The sequence below is a fragment of the Tripterygium wilfordii genome, chromosome 8 (genome assembly GCF_013401445.1).
Source record: "Tripterygium wilfordii isolate XIE 37 chromosome 8, ASM1340144v1, whole genome shotgun sequence".
NCBI classification, from domain to species: domain Eukaryota; kingdom Viridiplantae; phylum Streptophyta; class Magnoliopsida; order Celastrales; family Celastraceae; genus Tripterygium; species Tripterygium wilfordii.
In genome coordinates, this window is record NC_052239.1 from 12,491,937 (window position 1) to 12,510,934 (window position 18,998).

At 40.2% G+C, this 18,998-nt stretch overlaps 2 protein-coding genes across 4 annotated transcripts; both read left to right on the top strand.

Moving 5' to 3' along the window:
- The first annotated feature begins 6,528 nt into the window (after positions 1-6,528).
- LOC120004530 (protein ASYMMETRIC LEAVES 2-like) lies at positions 6,529-7,511 on the top strand. Of its 3 annotated transcripts, none has more exons than XM_038853894.1 (2): positions 6,529-6,731; positions 6,904-7,511. In XM_038853894.1, exons 1-2 carry the CDS (start codon positions 6,677-6,679, stop codon positions 7,299-7,301), a joined length of 453 nt encoding a protein of 150 aa, XP_038709822.1. In that variant the 5' UTR covers positions 6,529-6,676; the 3' UTR covers positions 7,302-7,511. The 3 variants fall into 3 exon arrangements, with proteins under 3 accessions (XP_038709822.1, XP_038709824.1, XP_038709823.1); XM_038853896.1 differs by having other exon boundaries at positions 6,535-6,731; positions 6,849-7,511; XM_038853895.1 differs by having other exon boundaries at positions 6,537-6,731; positions 6,852-7,510.
- Positions 7,512-10,650: 3,139 nt separating this feature from the next.
- LOC120003224 (epoxide hydrolase A-like) lies at positions 10,651-12,966 on the top strand. The gene is made up of 3 exons (XM_038852110.1): positions 10,651-11,237; positions 11,970-12,208; positions 12,512-12,966. The coding sequence occupies exons 1-3, from the start codon at positions 10,773-10,775 to the stop codon at positions 12,756-12,758; spliced, it is 951 nt and encodes a 316-aa protein (XP_038708038.1). The 5' UTR covers positions 10,651-10,772; the 3' UTR covers positions 12,759-12,966.
- The last annotated feature ends 6,032 nt before the right edge of the window (positions 12,967-18,998 follow it).

The window sequence follows — 18,998 nt, forward strand, 5'->3', positions numbered from 1 at the left end:
AGGTTGGTTCCCTTGGTATATTTGAAGTAGTAACATTCAAAGCATACTTGGGATTTGGTTTGAAGATGCCATCTCTTGCACGAGTTATCATTGAATGACGTGGCTGAGATTCGTCTTGTAGCTGCAATGGAGAGGAGACAAAGTTAGTGTCATCAACAGAAGATGGCATATTGGAATCATAAGACACGGGTATAGAAAACTCCTGGATAGACAACGCTGATGATGATGGCAGAGTTGGACATGAATCTTCCAATGTCCGTGGCTGTGGAAACTGAACAGGTGGAGTGGCCACATGTGCAATTGCAACATCATCAGGTATATCTTCCAATGCCCGTGGAACAGCTGATATGTGTGCATCATGCTGTTCAATTGCTTCCGCTGCAGCTGGTATGGGCGCATGTTCGGGTGTATGGGCATCATACTCTTCAGGTGTTTCTGCTGCTTGTGTTGCAGCTGGTGCCTCAAGTGATGAAGTGACTAACAGGTCTGCTGCAGGCAGTGTGTGGGAGTCGGCTGGTTTGGCTGCAGTTGGCTGGTGTGAGTTAGCAGGTGTGTGAGATGCCGAGAGATGTAATGGAGAAGAATAAGGTGGTGTAGCAATTGTATGAGGATTCTCAGCATGTAAGTCATGCAACCAGTTATCAAAAATGAAGTTTATCCGAGATGGAGAGGGTGGTGGATCGGTGAGGCCTTTGTTTTTGTAAGGGAAGCAAGATTCATCAAATACAACATGACGTGAGATCAAAAATTTTTTACTTGGAGGATGGTAGCATTTGTATCCCTTGTGTTGTAAGCTGTACCCTACAAAAACACAAAGAATACTCTTAGGATCAAACTTGTTCATTTTTCTATCCCAAGTGTATGGAAAACACTTGGAGCCAAATACACGAAGAGATGAGTAATCCGGATGAGTACCAAGCAATTTAAAATATGGAGTTTGGAAATTTATACCAGATGAGGGCAATCTATTGATCAAAAATGTAGCTGTGCTGAAAGCCTCAACCCAAAGATTTAAAGGAAGACCACTATGAAAGAGCATTGTCATGCCAAGCTCCCTTATGATGCGGTGTCGTCGTTCAACCATTCTGGATTGCTCAGGGGTATATGGGCATGATAGATGATGGATAATTCCCTGTGATCTAAAATGAGATCCTAATTTATTGTTAACAAATTCACCACCACCATCCGAGTGAAAAATCCGGATTTTTTTGTTAAATTGACGCTCAATATATTTTTCAAAGGCAAAGTAAGCATCAACAAAATCATTTTTTGTCTTGAGAGGAATTATCCATGTATATCGAGAAAAATCATCTACTAAGCATGCATAATATCGAAAATTGCCCAAAGATGTTACAGGTGCGGGACCCCACAAATCACAAAAAATTTTCTCAAATATATCAGTGCTTGAGTGTTTAGAACAACTAAAAGGTAGCTTACTAAGCTTCCCTAGCTGACAGCTATCACAAAACAAATGTGATTTATTGGAACCTAGAACATTAATGAACCCTTTATTTTTAAGCAAAAGCAAAGTACCCACTTGGGGGTGACCCAATCTTTGATGCCATAAATCTGGTGTCCCAGACTTAAACCGATTCGAAAAATGAGCCTCCGGCGGGTTGTGCAAAACATACAAGTCACCCTTGCGTGCTCCTGTAATCACCTGTTGTCCTGTTTCTCGTTCCTTAACACAAAACCCATCATTAGAGAACTCAAGATTTAGTGGAAATTGAGAAGTTAATTGACTCACAGAAAGTAAATTTTTCTTTAGAGCTGGGACATGTAGAACATCCGTTAATGTTAAGTCAAAATTTTTTTCTTTTATTTGTGCTTCACCTATTCCTTTAATTGGCAGAGGGGCTCCATCTCCTACAAACACGTTATCAAAACCATGATATTGATGGCAATTTTTCAACAAATTTTTATTACCTGTCATGTGGTTTGATGCACCTGTGTCAGCTGTCCATTCTGTTTCTGAAATGGTGTTGTCAAGCGTGAGTGCAGCAAGTGCATGCGGAATTTCCTCTGGCTGTTGTTGTTTTGCGCGTTGGAGCCACCAGCAGATTTTGGCAATGTGACCCACTCCTTTGCAGTGAGTACATACCTCATTCAGGTACATTTCTCTTTCATTGGGCGTCATACGTCGACATCCTGGAGGAGCTGGTCTACGGGATCCATTGTTGATATGTGAAGTATGATTTCCATGTTGTCCTCCTTGGGCTTGGAAGCCACGGCCATTGCTTGTGAATGGTGAGGACAAATTTTTTTCTCCACGTGTTTGTCCTCCAAAATGTTTGCCTTGTTGTTTCTGTCCAATAAAAGCATAAGATGCATTTGAGCCATTTAATGGATCTAGAGTACTTACATTGTTTTCAGGTACCAGCGTATTCCACTGATCGTGGCATTGTAATTGTGAGACGAGTTCTGCATAAGTCGGGCGTGGTGGCCTCATCATAGACGTGACAAATTGTCTATAGTTTGGTCCCAAACTTGTAAGTAAGTAAAAGACCTTGTCAGAGTCAGGAACCGGCTTGCCAATTGCTGTGAGACTGTCACATATTGACTTAAAGGATTGAATGTGTTCTGAGGTTGGTGTGGACTCACTCTTACGAAGAAATGACAACTGATGACGTAATGAGAACTCACGTTCCTGAGAATCTTGTGCATACGCATTTTTTAAGGATGTCCATACAGAGCGACTGGTTTCCTGTCCTATAACCAGTCCAAGGGCTTCCTTGGTGAGAGTTGCAATGAGCCAACCTCGTAGAGTACGGTCAGCTCTTTTCCATGTGGCGAATTCTGGATTGGATTCTTGTGTGGTGATTGATTCTTCAGTGTTACCATCCTCTTTGACTGAAGTTTTTTTGACTGTGATTGTTTGTGGTGGTCCATCGCTTGTAAGATGATCAACAAGCTCTTGGCTCTCTGCTAAGGCCAAAGCTTGTTCTCTCCATGCTGGATAGTTGGAGGAATCTAAGTGTTGAGTAATGAAATTGTTGATATTGAGATTGTGGGTTGCCATGTCTGATATGTTTGTTTGGCTGTGTGAATTGGTGTTTGGTATGAGAAAAAAAATAATAATAATTGAAGATCGTGTGAGGAAGAAGATCACTCCTCTGATACCATGAAGAAAAGAATAAGCTGTATGAGAGTAGCTGAGATAAACTTCAAATGAATTTTTATTAATGATCAACGTTAACTTCTATGAGATAGATCCTTTATGAGATAGCAAGTCTATCATGTTAAGAGACAACACACAAGGATAGAGTTGGTTCAATGTACTGCATAATCCCATGCGTGTAGTGAGACTTGTTGATATTGCTAGTCTTATCACTTGATTTGTTTGAGCGCTTTGAGTGTGATGATCGTGTCTCAACCGAAGATAGTATTTGATCAAGGTCTTCCTCCTTATCTGAACCGTTTTGTTGAGATGAAGCTATCACTTGACATGGGTGAGTCTTGCTTGAGCCAATCCATTTACTAAGTTTGTTTGAATTGTCCATACGTGTGACTTCCTTATCTCTCCTATCCACCTTGTAACTCCTTTTATCTTCACACGTATGTAGCATAGCATAGTTGACCATGGCTGCTTGACCTTGTTGGTTATTAATTCGTGTCCAAAGTTTCTCATGTAGGACGAGGTCTAATATAATCATGTCTTAAATGAGTTTCTCGCAATGTTATTAAAACCGACTCGGACATCGATCCGGGAAAGGGATTGGTTCACTGGTTCAATCAGTGGATCAACGGTTTAACCGCATGTTCAATTAATAAATAAAAAATATATTATAATTAAATATAATGCTAAAAAGTAAAAATAAAAACCAAAATAATGAAATATGATCATCCAAAAAAATATGTATGTAATATTGACATTTAACAATGTAATAATAATATATTATATTGACATATTGATTATATTGATACATTTTGATAAGTGATAAGTGATAATTAATATACATATATTAATATTATCATATATATATATATATATGTAAAAAAATGAAATACATATAATGAAATTACAAAAGAATTCAATGTTTTGTACTCTTTTAACTCTAAAAAATACCTTTCCGATTCATGTAAAATCGATTGGGTCACTGGGTTTCTGGTCCCACCGTCCGGTTTTATCGTTTTTCATCAAACGGTAATATTGACAGAACCGTGTTGATTTGGTGATCGATCACCGGTTTTCAGGTGTGACCGGTCCGGTTCTCACAACACTGGTTTCTCATTACAATATGAGTTTTTTTATGAGGTCACATAAGCATGAACACTCTCAACATATTTGACAAGTGTCATTTGTTGTTTTAAAAAATAAATATTTGATTCTTTTTTAAGACAGAATAAATATTTGATTCTTATATATTCATGTATCATAAAAGGCAAAAGTCATGGATACCCATGTGGTTGAGGCCATTTTGATATGCACCCCTCCTATTCAAATTGAAAGAATTATACTTTGTTTTCATCTCCTAGTTGGTCTTTCCATCCATTGACCGTCATTTGACTAACGGGAGGGAGTACGGTGTCATTTTGATCTTTAAGTAAAATAAGATAAACGCTAAAATCATGCCATTTTGGGCTTAAATGAAGACACAAGCCAAAGGCTAAACAATGCCATTTTGGCAAGTATTTAAATCTTTTCCCTCCTCAAATTCGCAATAGTAACCTAAAACCTAATTCTCTCTCAAATTCTTTATTGAGTTGTATCAATTTCTCTAACATTGCCAATATATCTTTATTTGCCACTAAAATACAAGGTATGTTTCTATTCGTGAACTAATTATTTTGACCATGCTTCGGTTTATGTTCTCAAGTTAGGGTTGTACTTTGGATGTCTAGTGAAATCTTTGATTTTTGTATAAAAATATAGATGGTGAATGTATACTATGCTTGTATATATATAATATAAATAATATATCTTTAACCCATGTAGTCGGGCTCCGGGCCTGACCCAAAAACTAAGGCCCAAGCCCGCCCATTAATCTTTTCGGACTGCCTAGGCCCTACGCCTTTTTGGGTTTGAATTGGGTTTTGGCCCATGGGCACGGGTCGGGCCAGCTCTAGACTCGTAGGCCGTTTGGTGATGCCTATATATGCTTGTCTAAATTTCAATTTTCCTTCTTCCTCCTCTCTCTTTCTCGCGCTCTTCCTATGATCCTATCTAGACGAGATCTCTTCACTTGAGAACATGGCGGGTTTCTTATTTCTGGGCGATTATAAGGTAACCCCAATTTTTAAAACCCTATAAAAGATTACATTTATACCAAAAATATGAATCTTGCAACCGATCTCTAACTTTTGTTGTCCAACAAGAACCTTTGGTTCTTAGTAGAGTGTTTATTTATGATAATATTCTTCACAGTATTGTTATCGATTGATGCAGGGCGGCGTGGTGGAAAGAACGCATATTTGGACATGTTGATTTGATAGACGAATACCAGGAATAAATCTACTTAAATCCGTTGATTCGACACACAAATAGCTGACTTAAGGTTTCAATACTTTGTTGATTCTGACGAATACCAAAGAATTGGAAATAAAAAGCGGCTCGCCTATATAATTTTTATTCAATTCAAAACTGAAATTTCTCAATGAGGGTTACGACCTTAAATAGTAAACTAAACTAAACCCAACCCTAGTCAAACCCTAAACACTTCTAACGGAAAACAAATACCTAAAAATATAATAAACTCCTAAAAAAATAATACTAATTAATTTCCATACAATTGATTTCCTAAAATAATGAAATAAAATATTTAAGAGAAATATATCAATATCAATCTCAATCTGCATCACTAATGGAGTTGTACATTAAAAATTGCTCCCTCAGACTATATATGGTTCGAGTATTACAGAACCAAAGCAGATTTGCTTGCTGTTATTTGTTCTTTAAAACTTTTAATCTTCGTTGGCATAACTTTCATATTTCATTTTAGGAATATGTACCATTAAACACGGTTTGTTGTAAAATTGAATTTGGTTTGATGAATCAAGGGAATGAGCAAATATAATTTAATGGTGAAGAACAACTTACTGAGGTGGAAGGGGGTTCGATGTTTTTGTGGTGTATTAGTCAGGCATGGGTCATTATTCCTATTGACTTACCCAGATTGGAGAATGCCTCCCAAATGGCGAAGGATATTCGCACTCATTGAAAAACATGCATTTCTTTTCTCCATTTCCATATAAATCCTCTCACCATTTAAATCACGAACAACTATTTTGACTTTTCCACCAACTTTTGAAATACGTGCAACTTTGTTTTTGTAACAAATTCCCAAAAAAAAACTTTTTATCATTTTATCAATCAATTCAAAATTGATCTCATTATTACTTGAACCGGAGTTGATCGAAATTGAACTGGAGTGACCCAATTATTAAAATTCTAAACATTCAATGAAACTTTTTTTTCTCTTGCAACCCAATTGCAAATGCCTCTATTTATATTTCAGTGTCGACATACATTTGAATAGCAATATAAAAATCAGTATTTGTAATTAAAATTTAATTGTGTTTCTAAAATTCAAATCAATTAATCAATCAAGAAGAATACATCAATAAGGAATCTCAATATCTCAGAGAGAATCAGCCTTTCCAATCTATTTCTCTTAATTGTAAATTCACCATTTATATGCCATGAATCAATGATACGTCCTCAAAACCCTAGCTAACTATGAGCTTCTCCGTCCCATCCGCACCACCATTTCTGCCGCCCATCCACACTAATTGTAAGTTTTCCGACTTCATTTTCTCTTCCAGTACTATATATGTATCCTCAAAATTCCCAAACTGTCAATTAATTTTATTTTATTTTTTGAAAATAACAATATTAATTGTCATGGAAGAAGAACAAGAGCATGAGCATGAATGCATCTTGGTCGTCCAACTCGCCTTGCGCAGGTTGCAGGTTACTCCGACGGAAGTGCAAACGACTGGAGTGCGTGTTTGCGCCTTTCTTCCCTCCAGATGAGCCCCAGAAGTTCGCCAAAGTGCACAAAGTATTCGGGGCGGGCAACGTGGCGAAGCTGCTAAAGAGGTTGCACCATTCCAAGCGAGAGGACGCTGTCAAGTCTTTAGCTTATGAGGCTGAGATGCGCCTCCGTGACCCTGTCTACGGCTGCGTAGGTGTCATATGTCTACTCCAGCACCAGCTCCGCCAGCTCCAGACAGATCTTAGCTCCGCCATGTCCCATCTCTCCATGTATCAGAGTTTAGGCTTCCAAGGCCATGACATGATCAATAACCAGATGATGATGGGCAGCAATGGCTATGATGCCGCAGCACCATCAGTTAATTGATCCCTCCTAGATTTTTTCCATCTTAGTAATTTTTCTTTTCCTTCTCTTTGTTTATGTCTTGGTTTTGTAACTTTTGTTTAATTAGCATGCATTGCAACCAAATTATGGAACAAATGAACAAAGAGAAAACAATTTTCTCTTAAAGAGTATTGCTGTCTTGGATTAACCACAGAGCAATAGCTCAGTTGGGTTATATCTCTGTGGATGATGCTAAACCAGATGCATTTCCTTGAGATTTTCCTGATTTCATGGGCCTGTCCACTTAATAGTATCTTCCACCTAATAGTAGCCAACTCTTTATATTTGCATAAGGTGATTGAAACTCATTATGTCGACGTAAGTTGCAAGATTTCGATATTGATGATCGTCAATAGAATGAAGCGCTATTGATAGAAGATTGAGAATATTTGGATAGTTAAAGGGGGCATTCTAGCTTTGAAATCGCAATTCAAGTAATCTTGTAATGGCTATAAAAGAGTCGAAAGATATTCAAAGATTAGGGGAATATTTTAATTAGCATGCATTGCAACCAAATTATGGAACAAATGAACAAAGAGAAAACAATTTTCTCTTAAAGAGTATAGCTGTCTTGGATTAACCACGGAGCAATAGCTCAGTTGGGTTATATCTCTGTGGATGATGCTAAACCAGATGCATTTCCTTGAGATTTTCTTGATTTCATGGGCCTGTCCACTAATAGTATCTTCCACCTAATAGTAGCCAACTCTTTATATTTGCATAAGGTGATTGAAACTCATTATGTCGACGTAAGTTGCAAGATTTCGATATTGATGATCGTCAATAGAATGAAGCGCTATTGATAGAAGATTGAGAATATTTGGATAGTTAAAGGGGGCATTCTAGCTTTGAAATCGCAATTCAAGTAATCTTGTAATGGCTATAAAAGAGTCGAAAGATATTCAAAGATTAGGGGAATATTTTAATTGACAAATTCTTAGGGTTCATTTGGTACAGAGTATTACTGATATACGTAGTAACTTATGTTGTTTAAGTGTTTGGTAAAACTAAATCTAGACGCATAGTTGAAACTGTCAATTTACTAATAACGACATTAAACTATTAAAGTATTATTTATACCGAAAAGGGCCTCCAATCGTTTGTGGACACGTACACAATTTGTCATGATCAATCAATCTCCAATTGACACGTCATGAAGGTAGGGGAATTTTGGATTAATGTTTGTTCATTTTACAGGTGATCCGGCGCTAATTGTCCTGAAATCCAGGATGCAGTTATTGGAAATCAGACCTTTCCAAAACTTGACGTCAAGAGGCTATAAACAATGGATATTTTTTTTAATTTCGATTTAAAACAATTTGCTTTTTTAGATGGATAAGTGCAAACAAGTGCAGAAGAAGTCAGAGTTTGTTAGATGTTTGTTCCTAAATTCTCTCAAACGCATTTCCAATATCTGCACGACAGGCAAAGACCTGAAACATGATCGTCCTGCACTTTGAAGAAGACAAAGTCCTTCCACGTTTAGCTATACAAGAGCACTACTCAAATGGCAGTTGTTAGCCATTTCCATTCAATTGCAAGAATGAGGCCTACAAACCAAGGATATGGAGAGAGGCACAAGTTCCCAGTATTCGCACATCCACCAAGAAGAAGGAGCATGACCCAGGATATTCACCATGATGTCCACTACCAGGAGTTTGTTGTGGTTATGAAGCACGTTGGCTTAACAACTTTAACAACAAGCAAGATCATAGTTCCTTAATGTGAAGTTTTGATAAAAAAAACTTGTAGCTAGGTAGGGTGCATCCGTCCAAATGGGCACGAAGCCATCCGGACGATAGGCGCAAACAACAACTACAGGAAGTTTTGAAGGACAAGGTGTCCGGGCGGATGGGAGGGGTGTCCGAACGGCTATGGTGGAAATCAAGTCAGACGCGGCAGAATAGACTAGATGTCTGGACAACTCGGGGAGCCGTTCAGACGGGGTGTTAGGGCTGCACTATTGGAGAGTTGTTTCTAGATTTTCAACCCTAATTCTAATTGAAGTTTCTCTAGGTTTTAAAATGCGGCTAAGAGTGAGAAAGTGAGAGAGAGAGGGGTTGGAGAAAACTTTGTGGTTTATCTCTTGGTTTATATCTTAGGTTTAATTGGGTTTATATCTTAGGTTTAAGTGTGTGGTTGTAACAATTTTCTACATAGTGAATTTTCTTTTGGTTGTCTTTTGATAACACCGCGGTTTTTTTTTCCTACGGTCTTAGAGGTTTTCTATGTATATTCTTGTGTTGATTTTTGATTTTCTCAATTTCAATTTCTTTATTCTTGTTTTGATTAATTTTAAGTTATTTGCAAATACCTCTTAAATATTGACATCAAAATATTAAAAAGGCAATAAGTTATAGAGACGTTTCCTAACACCACCCAAACTGTGGATATCTGATGTTGTTTCTAGAGATCTTGTCCAGACAGGGAGTCTTGACGGTCTTATAGGGGTGTCTGGGCAAGGGTGTTTCGACAACTTTCTAGGAGTGTCCAGACAGTAGGCCCAATCATACTTTTAAGTTGTTATTGGGACAAATTTTTCATTCACAAATGTTTTTGAGGGTTTCTTTTTAGGTTTAGAGAGGGACGAAAAACTGAGTGGGGAGAGCGTTGTAAGTTCTATTCTTGAGTGAATAAGAGTGTGATTTCTATATCGTTATCAATCGATCAGTATACCGACCATCGGTAGATTGACTCTTCCAGTAACGATAACAGTATCATTTTTTGAGTTACCCAAGTGATCGGTATGATAATGGTTTTCCTGTTCAATAACAATAACCATTACCATAACAACCCTAATTTTAAATGATTGATTCTAAGACACCGTTTGGTCTATGATATTAATTTTGCCTAGTTTGACTTGGCAATGATAGGGTATATTGTTAAGATGGTTGTAAATTGTATTTATTGGTGTAACATTATTTGCTTTGGGCCTAAGGCCAACACGATCTTATTCTTAAAAGGGCCCTCTCGATATTGAGAGACTGAATATTTACTTGTAAACCAGATCGATGACCTATTTTTAGCCAATGTGAATGTGATGTATAAGTCTAAACAAAATTTGTGAGGTGTCAAAACTCAAAATGCCGTTACCAAATGGAGCACGGGCCACGATCACCAAAAGTCATTGTTTTGATCTACAGTCTTGTCGTGTAGTGGCCCGGTCTTTGGCTTAGAAGAAATAAATCTTCTATTTGGAGTTTTGGACATTATTGTCAGGGCAAACACGAATGATAGGATTGTTGAATGTGACATTTTTGTTTCATGTGTAATCGTTGTTGTCCTTTTCTTTCACCTAGTCGCATTAGCCGGCGATTTTCACTTTCAATTATGTCTGCTTCCCGTCACTTTCTTCGGATTTCCACGGGCTTTTTATAGGATATGCTCTAACGCCGAATCCCTCACACTCTTAAATCAATCTGTTGTGGCCAAGAAAACTTCAGCCAAGCAGAGATGGAGAAGATAGAGCACACAACAGTGTCCACAAATGGCATCAAAATGCATGTAGCTTCAGTCGGCACGGGCCCAGTGATTCTCTTCCTCCACGGCTTCCCTGAGCTCTGGTACTCGTGGCGCCACCAGCTCCTCTATCTTTCCTCCCGCGGTTACCGCTGCATCGCCCCCGACCTCCGCGGCCATGGCGATTCAGATGCTCCTCCATCACTGAGCTCTTACTCTATCCACCATATAGTGGGCGACCTCGTAGGGCTCCTCGACTCTCTGGGGATTGAGCAGGTTTTCCTGGTCGGCCACGATTGGGGGGCGTATGTGGCGTGGTTGTTTTGTCTTTTTAGGCCTGATCGGGTTAAGGCTTTGGTCAATTTGAGCGTGCCGTTCATGCCACGGAATCCGCAATTTAAGCCTATCGATGGTTTGAGGGCCGTGTTTGGGGATGATTTCTATATGTGCAGGTTTCAGGTTAGCGATTTTGAATTCTTCTTGGGCTTCCTGAGCAACATTAGTCCCATTTTCAGTAATTCTGTTTTCCAGTTAATAGTTTATTGGCTGTTGTGAGATTATTCATTTTTGATTGATTTATTGTTCGCCCTTGTTTATGCAAATAGAATTATATATGCAGAACTTTTCTTCTACTGTCTATGGAATGGTCAATGATTGGTTGTTTGACCTGAGCAGTGTAATTAAAATGAGTAAAAAATGGTTGTTGTGGTTATCTGGTTTGAAGCTCTGATGCCAAGCTCAAAATAGTAAGATTAATGAGTCTAATGTTGATCTGCACTAAGTATTGAGTCTAGAACATCAATTTAATTTTAATCCCTTTGCTGCCGAACTTTAACCCGAACCATTTTAGATCAACCAACTACAGCCACCATGAAGCCAGATTAGGCACACAGCCAATTAGTTTAATACTTATTTCTTCTTATCAATATTGCTTATGACTTATGATGAAGATGAATAATCTTCCGCTGGATTCCATATGTGTCTCACAAGGTATGGTTCATAATTATGGAGAGTCTCAATAAGAATCATGGAGGAAATACTGGAAAATTCAAGATTTCATTATATGTATCTTCCTTAAAACATCAGAAGTGAAACAATTTGATTGGTTCGGATGAATTTGCTCCTTTTCAAGTCATTTTGTTCTCACCTCTTCTAATTGATATTGTTGTGTTGTGTTCAATTGTGCCATAGGAACCTGGAGAGATTGAGGAAGAGTTTGCTCAATTTGACACTGCAACAGTGTTGAGGAAGTTTTACGCATTGCGGGAGCCACAGCCGCTTTTTTTACCTAAACAAGTAGGATTAAAAGGTTTGCCTTACGATTCAAGCTTGACGCCTTGGCTCTCCAAGGAAGATATCGATTACTTTGCCAGCAAATATAGCCAGAAAGGGTTCACTGGAGCACTGAACTATTACCGAGCATTCAACTTGTATGCTCTCTGAGTCTCTGCTTAACATATTGAACTTGAGCCAACTAAGTATTACTTGAATTCAAACACACATAGCTGCTGCACAAATTCTTTTTTATCTTGTCATAAGTCCTTCGATGATGGTCTCATCTTCAATATCAAAGTTTGACGCATACTACCCCACATGCCTCTTATTTTACATTCCTTGATTTCATCATCTTATGATGACGGCCTTACACTAACTGTTTCATATGGTACTGTTATATATAGTGAAAGAGTTGGGTTCATAGTCCATGTAAATTGTTCTCTTTATTTTTTTTGCAGAACCTGGGAGCTCACTGGACCTTGGTCTGGGGTACAAGTCAAAGTACCGACAAAGTTTGTTATGGGTGATCTGGACCTTGTCTATTATATGCCAGGCATAAAGGATTACATTCACAATGGAGACTTCAAAAAGGATGTGCCGTATTTGCAAGATGTGGTAATTATGGAAGGAGTAGCCCACTTCATCCAGCAAGAAAAGCCGGAGGAAATCAACGACCACATTTACAACTTTATCAAAACATTTTGATGACACTGTCATGTCTTTTTATGGCTCGCCGGTAAGAAATCTGTTTGGCTAAATCCAGTTTCAGTTCCTTTGTATTCTATTTCGTATCATGTATTTTCCTGAGACATTAGACGTCACTCGAAAAATAAATTCAAAGACTGCTGGTGGATGCATTGTGTGGTATGAAATTAATAACATTTCAGGGAACTTATATTTCATTGCTTATTGTGTGGATTGGTTAAGCTATAACTGTTTTCATATCACACGTCCAAGGTCATGGATAGTTATTTTCCCACGTCCAGGAGGTCGTGGATTCAAGTGGAGCTAGCGGGATCATTTCCTAAGATAAAACACACAATACTTTATATTGGGCACATAAGTCGATTATCATCCGTATTTCTTTTCACGCAAAGTGCGTTGATTATGTATAAATTTGGGCTATATTGTTTATGTCCAAAAAACTTTGCATCTTTTGTCGTTTATGTCCTTTAATTTTCAGCTCTCTTGTTTATGTCATTAAGCTTACAAAATTTATGTCGTTTATGTTCTAAACCTCAACTTTGTTAGTGAACTTAACATCAAATTATACTTAACATGGCTAGCTTGGTGCTATTTTTGTTGGTAGGTGTTTGGTGCTACTTTTACTGATAGCATATATGGTGTTAAAGTTTGTGTGTAAATTACATGTAGGGTAATGCGTATTTTAATAATAAAACATGATAATTAAATATTTTTTATTTAAAGAATAATTAAATAATAAACATAATAAAAAGCCAAAAATTACTTTTTCCCATGTATCCTTATTTTTCTTCTTTTTTTTTGATACACACATGGCGTTATGTTTATTTGATTATTATTTCATTTATTTTCAATTCCTTTTTTCCTAATATTTTGTTCTATTTGTCTCCTAAGAAAATGAATTGAAATTCCTTTTTCCCATATACCCTATCACCGCCACTTCTTCTTCGGATGAGTCGATGATTGTTCTTATGTCCTTCTCCTTCTTCGGGTGAGTCGATGGTTGTTCTTGTTGTCCTCTCTGTACTCAAAACTTGTCACGTGCCCCTCAAGTGATCTACTTTTGTCTTATTTTGTTATGCAAGCAGGACCGTTGGATGGCTCAAGAGACCTGATGGCTGTGATGAGGCCTCTTAGTACTTTATATGTTGTATTTTGTTCTTAGGGTTGTTGTTGAATGTTCAGACTTGTTTGATGAACTTGGAGAGCCGCCTCTCTCGAATAGGCGTTCGTTATTGTGTATTTAACCATTGTTGTGTAGTGGATTTATATAAGTAGTTGCAGTTCTGTATCAGTGATCTTGATTTGTTAATGGTAATCAGTTCTTGCTGGTGTTAGTAGTTACTCTTTCTCAGCTAGTTACGTGGAACGTAACAATTGGTATCAGAGGCGGTCCGATCCCATGGTGAAAACCAGAACGATGGCTACAGATGATACTCAAGCTTCTCTCTTGGATGCAATCGCTGCCCTCACGGCTCGCTTTGACACCCAGTTCCAGAACCTCACTGACCTACTTGACCGCATGGACCGTGTTCCGGCTCCCCCACCAAATCCTCCAGATCCTCCTCCTGTTGTTGACGCTCCTTTGGCTCAGACTCTTGCACGGGGACGGGATGCCAACGTGGGTAAAGCAGCATGGCAGCATCGAAATCCCAGGCTAGATTTCTCCAAATTTGATGGGGTGGATCCAACGACGTGGCTTCATCGAGCCAACCAATATTTCACCTATTATCAAACTCCGATAGAGCAGCGGGTGTTGATCGCGTCGTATCACATGGAAGGATGCGCTGTTGTGTGGTCTCGTGGTCTCCAGACCTCTGGAAATACTCCACCCTGGACTGATTTTATTGATGCAATTCAGAAACGGTTTGGCCCCAGCCTATTTGAAGATCCATTAGAAGAATTGATGCGGCTCCGACAAATCGGCACCGTCGAGGAATATAAAACTCAGTTTGAAGAGATTGTTGCCCGGATTCCAGAACTAACAGAGGCCCATAAACTCAGCTGCTTCCTAGGGGGTTTGAAGGAAGAGATCCGCCTTACAGTCAAGATGCTTATGCCGCAATCGGTGACAGCTGCTCATGCGATAGCTAAAATGCAGGAAGCCACCTTATTAGTGAACCGAAGGCAGTTTCGGGGACCTTATTTGGGTACGACTCCTCACCACTTCGAGGCCAGTACCAACCAGGCCCTTGCGTATACTCCTGTTTCGCCTCTACCTGCCCCACCATCGGTCCTTTCCTTGCCGTATCCTGGTTATGGAATGACTTCGATGTCCACTCCGAGTGCGCCGCGGCCAACAGGAACTCAGTTCAGCTCTCCTCAAAAAAGGGCTACAGTCCAGCGGATGTTGGACCAGCAAATGCGGGACAAGCCGCAAAAAGGTTTGTGCTACAGTTGTGATGCGTAATGGACGCCCACACATAAGTGTCCAAATCCAAGGCTCTTTCTCATTGAAGCCCCGGAGGACACTACTCTCTCTGAAAGCTTGGGCCCTAGTACGGGTACTTCTTCTGTAGAGGAACAAATGGGGAATGTTAGTGACTTGACGACATTGGACAGCACACTGACCACGAACCCCGATCCTGAAATCTCCTTACATGCCCTGTCTGGATCCAGAGGTCCTCGCACGATGAGGGTCATTGGCAAAACTGGAAACCACCAGTTTGTGGCATTGATTGACACTGGTTCGACCCACAACTTCATCGACCCAACAGTTTCCCAAAGAACCTAGCTGGTCCGTCACCCACATACTCCGGTGCCTATCAAAATAGCTAATGGAGATGAGCTAGAGAGCCAAGGCCGCCACTATGGCGTGTTGTTCAGTTTACAGAAAGCTGTTTTTTCGCATTGATTTTTGGGTGTTACCATTAGGAGGCTGTGATATGGTTCTTGGGATATAATGGCTGCGAGAATTCGAGGTTGTGCAGTGGAATTTTAGGACTCTTACCATGGAGTTTGTGCATCAGGGTATTACATGTAAGCTGGTAGGGCTACAATCCCAGTCTGAGTCACTGGTTTCCTCTACTGGGTCTGGCCGATTCAATGATTTAGAGAGGCATGGTGTTTTGCTTCAATTAATAGAGGTTGATGCAGAATTTAAGGGGCCTGATGGTGATGAGGAGTTGCAGCAACTATTACAGTGTTACAAGGAAGTTTTCGCGAAACCTAGTGGTTTACCACCAGCACGCACACATGACCATCAGATTGTTTTGAAGGAAGGCACCTCACCTATCAATGTCCGCCCGTATAGATATCCCCATTATCAGAAGGCTGAGATTGAGAAGATTGTTCAGGAGTTGCTCAAGACTGGGGTCATTCGAGACAATGTTAGCCCTTTTTCGTCTCCAGTGCTTTTGGTGCGCAAAACCGATGGAACGTGGCGGATGTGTGCGGATTACCGGGCGTTGAATAAGGAGACCGTGAAAGACAGATTTCCAATGCCTTTAATTGATGAGTTATTAGATGAACTACATGGGGCACGTATTTTCTCAAAGTTGGACTTGCGTTCGGGGTACCATCAAATTAGAGTGGTGGAAGGGGACATACCAAAGACGGCTTTCCGGACCCACGAAGGCCACTATGAATTCCTAGTCATGCCATTTGGTCTCACTAACGCTCCGTCTACGTTTCAAAGTCTAATGAATGTTGTGTTTAAGCCATATCTTCGGAGGTTTGTGCTAGTTTTTTTTGATGATATTCTGGTGTATAGTCAATCCAGGGACGACCACTTGAGGCATTTGGAGTTAGTTCTGGAGCTTTTACATAAACACCAGCTGTATGCCAAGGCATCCAAGTGCAATTTCGGGGTTTCAGCAGTAGGGTATCTCGGGCATATCATTGATAGCCGAGGAGTACGCACCGACCCAGCGAAAATTGCAACAATGAAGGAGTGGCCAATTCCCAGAACAGTTAAATCCCTTCACGGATTTCTTGGTCTAACAGGTTATTATCATAAATTTATTAAGAATTATGGCTCCATTGCTGCTCCCTTGTATGGATTGCTGGCTAAGGACTCTTTCAACTGGGACGATACTGCTACGAGGGCCTTTGAATTCCTTCGGACGGCGGTCACTAGTCCACCTGTTCTAGCTCTGCCCGATTTCAATCAACCATTTGTCATTGAATGTGATGCGTCCGGTAACGGGATTGGTGCGGTATTGATGCAACAAAATCGTCCCATTGCTTTCTATTCCCAGATCCTCAAAGGAAGAGCCTTGAATCTTTCCACCTATGAAAAAGAGTTGCTAGCTCTTGTTTCGGCAGTGAAGAAGTGGCGGGCGTACCTTTTGGGTCACACTTTTCGAGTGAAGACAGACCACTACAGCTTGAAGTTTTTACTTGAACAGCCAGTGGGCACTCCGGCACAGCAGAAATGGGTTAGTAAATTGTTGGGGTATGATTTTACAGTGGAGTTTAAACAAGGGAAGGATAATTTGGTGGCTGACGCGCTGTCCCGGAAACAAGAAGAAGGGGATCCCTCTCAACCTGTCATTTTTGCCATCACCTTGCCCACCTTAGATCTTCTCACAGAGATTAAATTGTCGTATGACGAAGATGCTTGGATCCAAGATATTATCACGCAATTGGCGGCGGATTCAGCTTCTTGTCCCCAATTTAGCTTACGCAATGATGTTGTTTTTTATAAGAACCGCCTAGTAGTGGGAGCTCAAGCTGATGTCCGGAGCAAGGTGCTGCATCAGGTGCACAGTTCCTCTCTTGCGGGTCACCCTGGATACATTAAAACCCTCAAGAAAACCCAAGACGACTTCTATTGGCCCGGTATGAAAACAGCGATTCGGGACTTTGTTAAAAAATGTGAACGCTGCCAGACTACCAAGTATCTCAATGCCCAACCTTATGGTCTCTTGCAACCACTCCCTATCCCTTCCAAGGTTTGGGCTGACATCAGTTTAGATTTTGTGGAAGGTCTCCCCAATTCTTTGGGCAAGTCTGTCATTTTAGTGGTGGTTGATCGACTCTCTAAATATGCTCACCTTCTGGCATTGTCCCACCCTTACACAGCGGCATCGGTGGCTCAAACCTTCTTAGACAACATTTTTCGTTTACACGGAATTCCTGAATCGATGGTGACGGATCGAGACACTGTTTTCACTAGTTCTTTTTAGAAGAAGTTTTTTGAGTTGCAGGGGACTAATCTGAATTTTACTACTAGCTACCATCCGCAAAGTGATGGTCAAACGGAGGCTGTTAATAAGGCTATCGAGCAATATTTAAGGTGTTTCGCGGGGAGTCAATCGAAAATGTGGCTTAAGTGGCTGCCGCTTGCAGAGTATTGTTATTATACCACCCCTCATTCCAGTACGAAATTGACTCCTTTCGAGGCAGTTTATGGAAGGAGACCACCTCGCTTGTGTGATTACATCCCTGGCACCACTTCCTTGGCATCAGTCGATTCTTACCTTCGGTCAAGAGAGGAGATCATGCTGATACTGCGACATAACCTTAACAAAAGTCAGAACACCATGAAGAAATTTGCAGATAAAAAGAGGACTCCTATCTCTTTTGAAGTCGGCGACTTAGTTTATTTGAAACTCCAGCCCTACAGGCAGATTTCGGTGACCCAGCGACAGAATTTAAAATTAGCTCCTCGATATTATGGCCCCTTTGTGGTCAATCAGAAGGTGGGCTCAGTGGCCTACAGATTGGACCTCCCGCCTACCTCTCTTATCCATCCAGTGTTCCATGTTTCCCAATTGAAGCGCCACATTGGTGATACTCCAGTGTTATCTACATCTCTTCCTCCCGTGAACAGTGACGGCCAACCTTTACCTGTGCCAGAACTTGTGTTGGACAGACGTTTGGTCAAGAAGGGCAATGTACCAGCAGCTGAGTTGTTAGTGAAATGGCAAGGGCAAGATGCATCCGAGGCCACTTGGATTTCTTATAGTAACTTGGTGCAACAATTTCCTGACCTTGTGGGCAAGGTCTTCTGATGGGGAGGGCATTGTCACGTGCCCCTCAAGTGATCTACTTTTGTCTTATTTTGTTATGCAAGCAGGACCGTTGGATGGCTCAAGAGACCTGATGGCTGTGATGAGGCCTCTTAGTACTTTATATGTTGTATTTTGTTCTTAGGGTTGTTGTTGAATGTTCAGACTTGTTTGATGAACTTGGAGAGCCGCCTCTCTCGAATAGGCGTTCGTTATTGTGTGTTTAACCATTGTTGTGTAGTGGATTTATCTAAGTAGTTGCAGTTCTGTATCAGTGATCTTGATTTGT

Excerpts from the sequence above, each read along its gene's own strand:
- LOC120003224 (XM_038852110.1), top strand. The coding sequence starts at position 10,773 with ATGGAGAAGATAGAGCACACAACAGTGTCCACAAATGGCATCAAAATG. Across the intron at positions 11,238-11,969 it reads TCTATATGTGCAGGTTTCAG|GAACCTGGAGAGATTGAGGA; the intron begins GTTAGCGATTTT and ends ATTGTGCCATAG. Across the intron at positions 12,209-12,511 it reads TATTACCGAGCATTCAACTT|AACCTGGGAGCTCACTGGAC; the intron begins GTATGCTCTCTG and ends TTTTTTTTGCAG.
- LOC120004530 (XM_038853894.1), top strand. The coding sequence starts at position 6,677 with ATGAGCTTCTCCGTCCCATCCGCACCACCATTTCTGCCGCCCATCCAC. Across the intron at positions 6,732-6,903 it reads GCCGCCCATCCACACTAATT|GTTGCAGGTTACTCCGACGG; the intron begins GTAAGTTTTCCG and ends CGCCTTGCGCAG.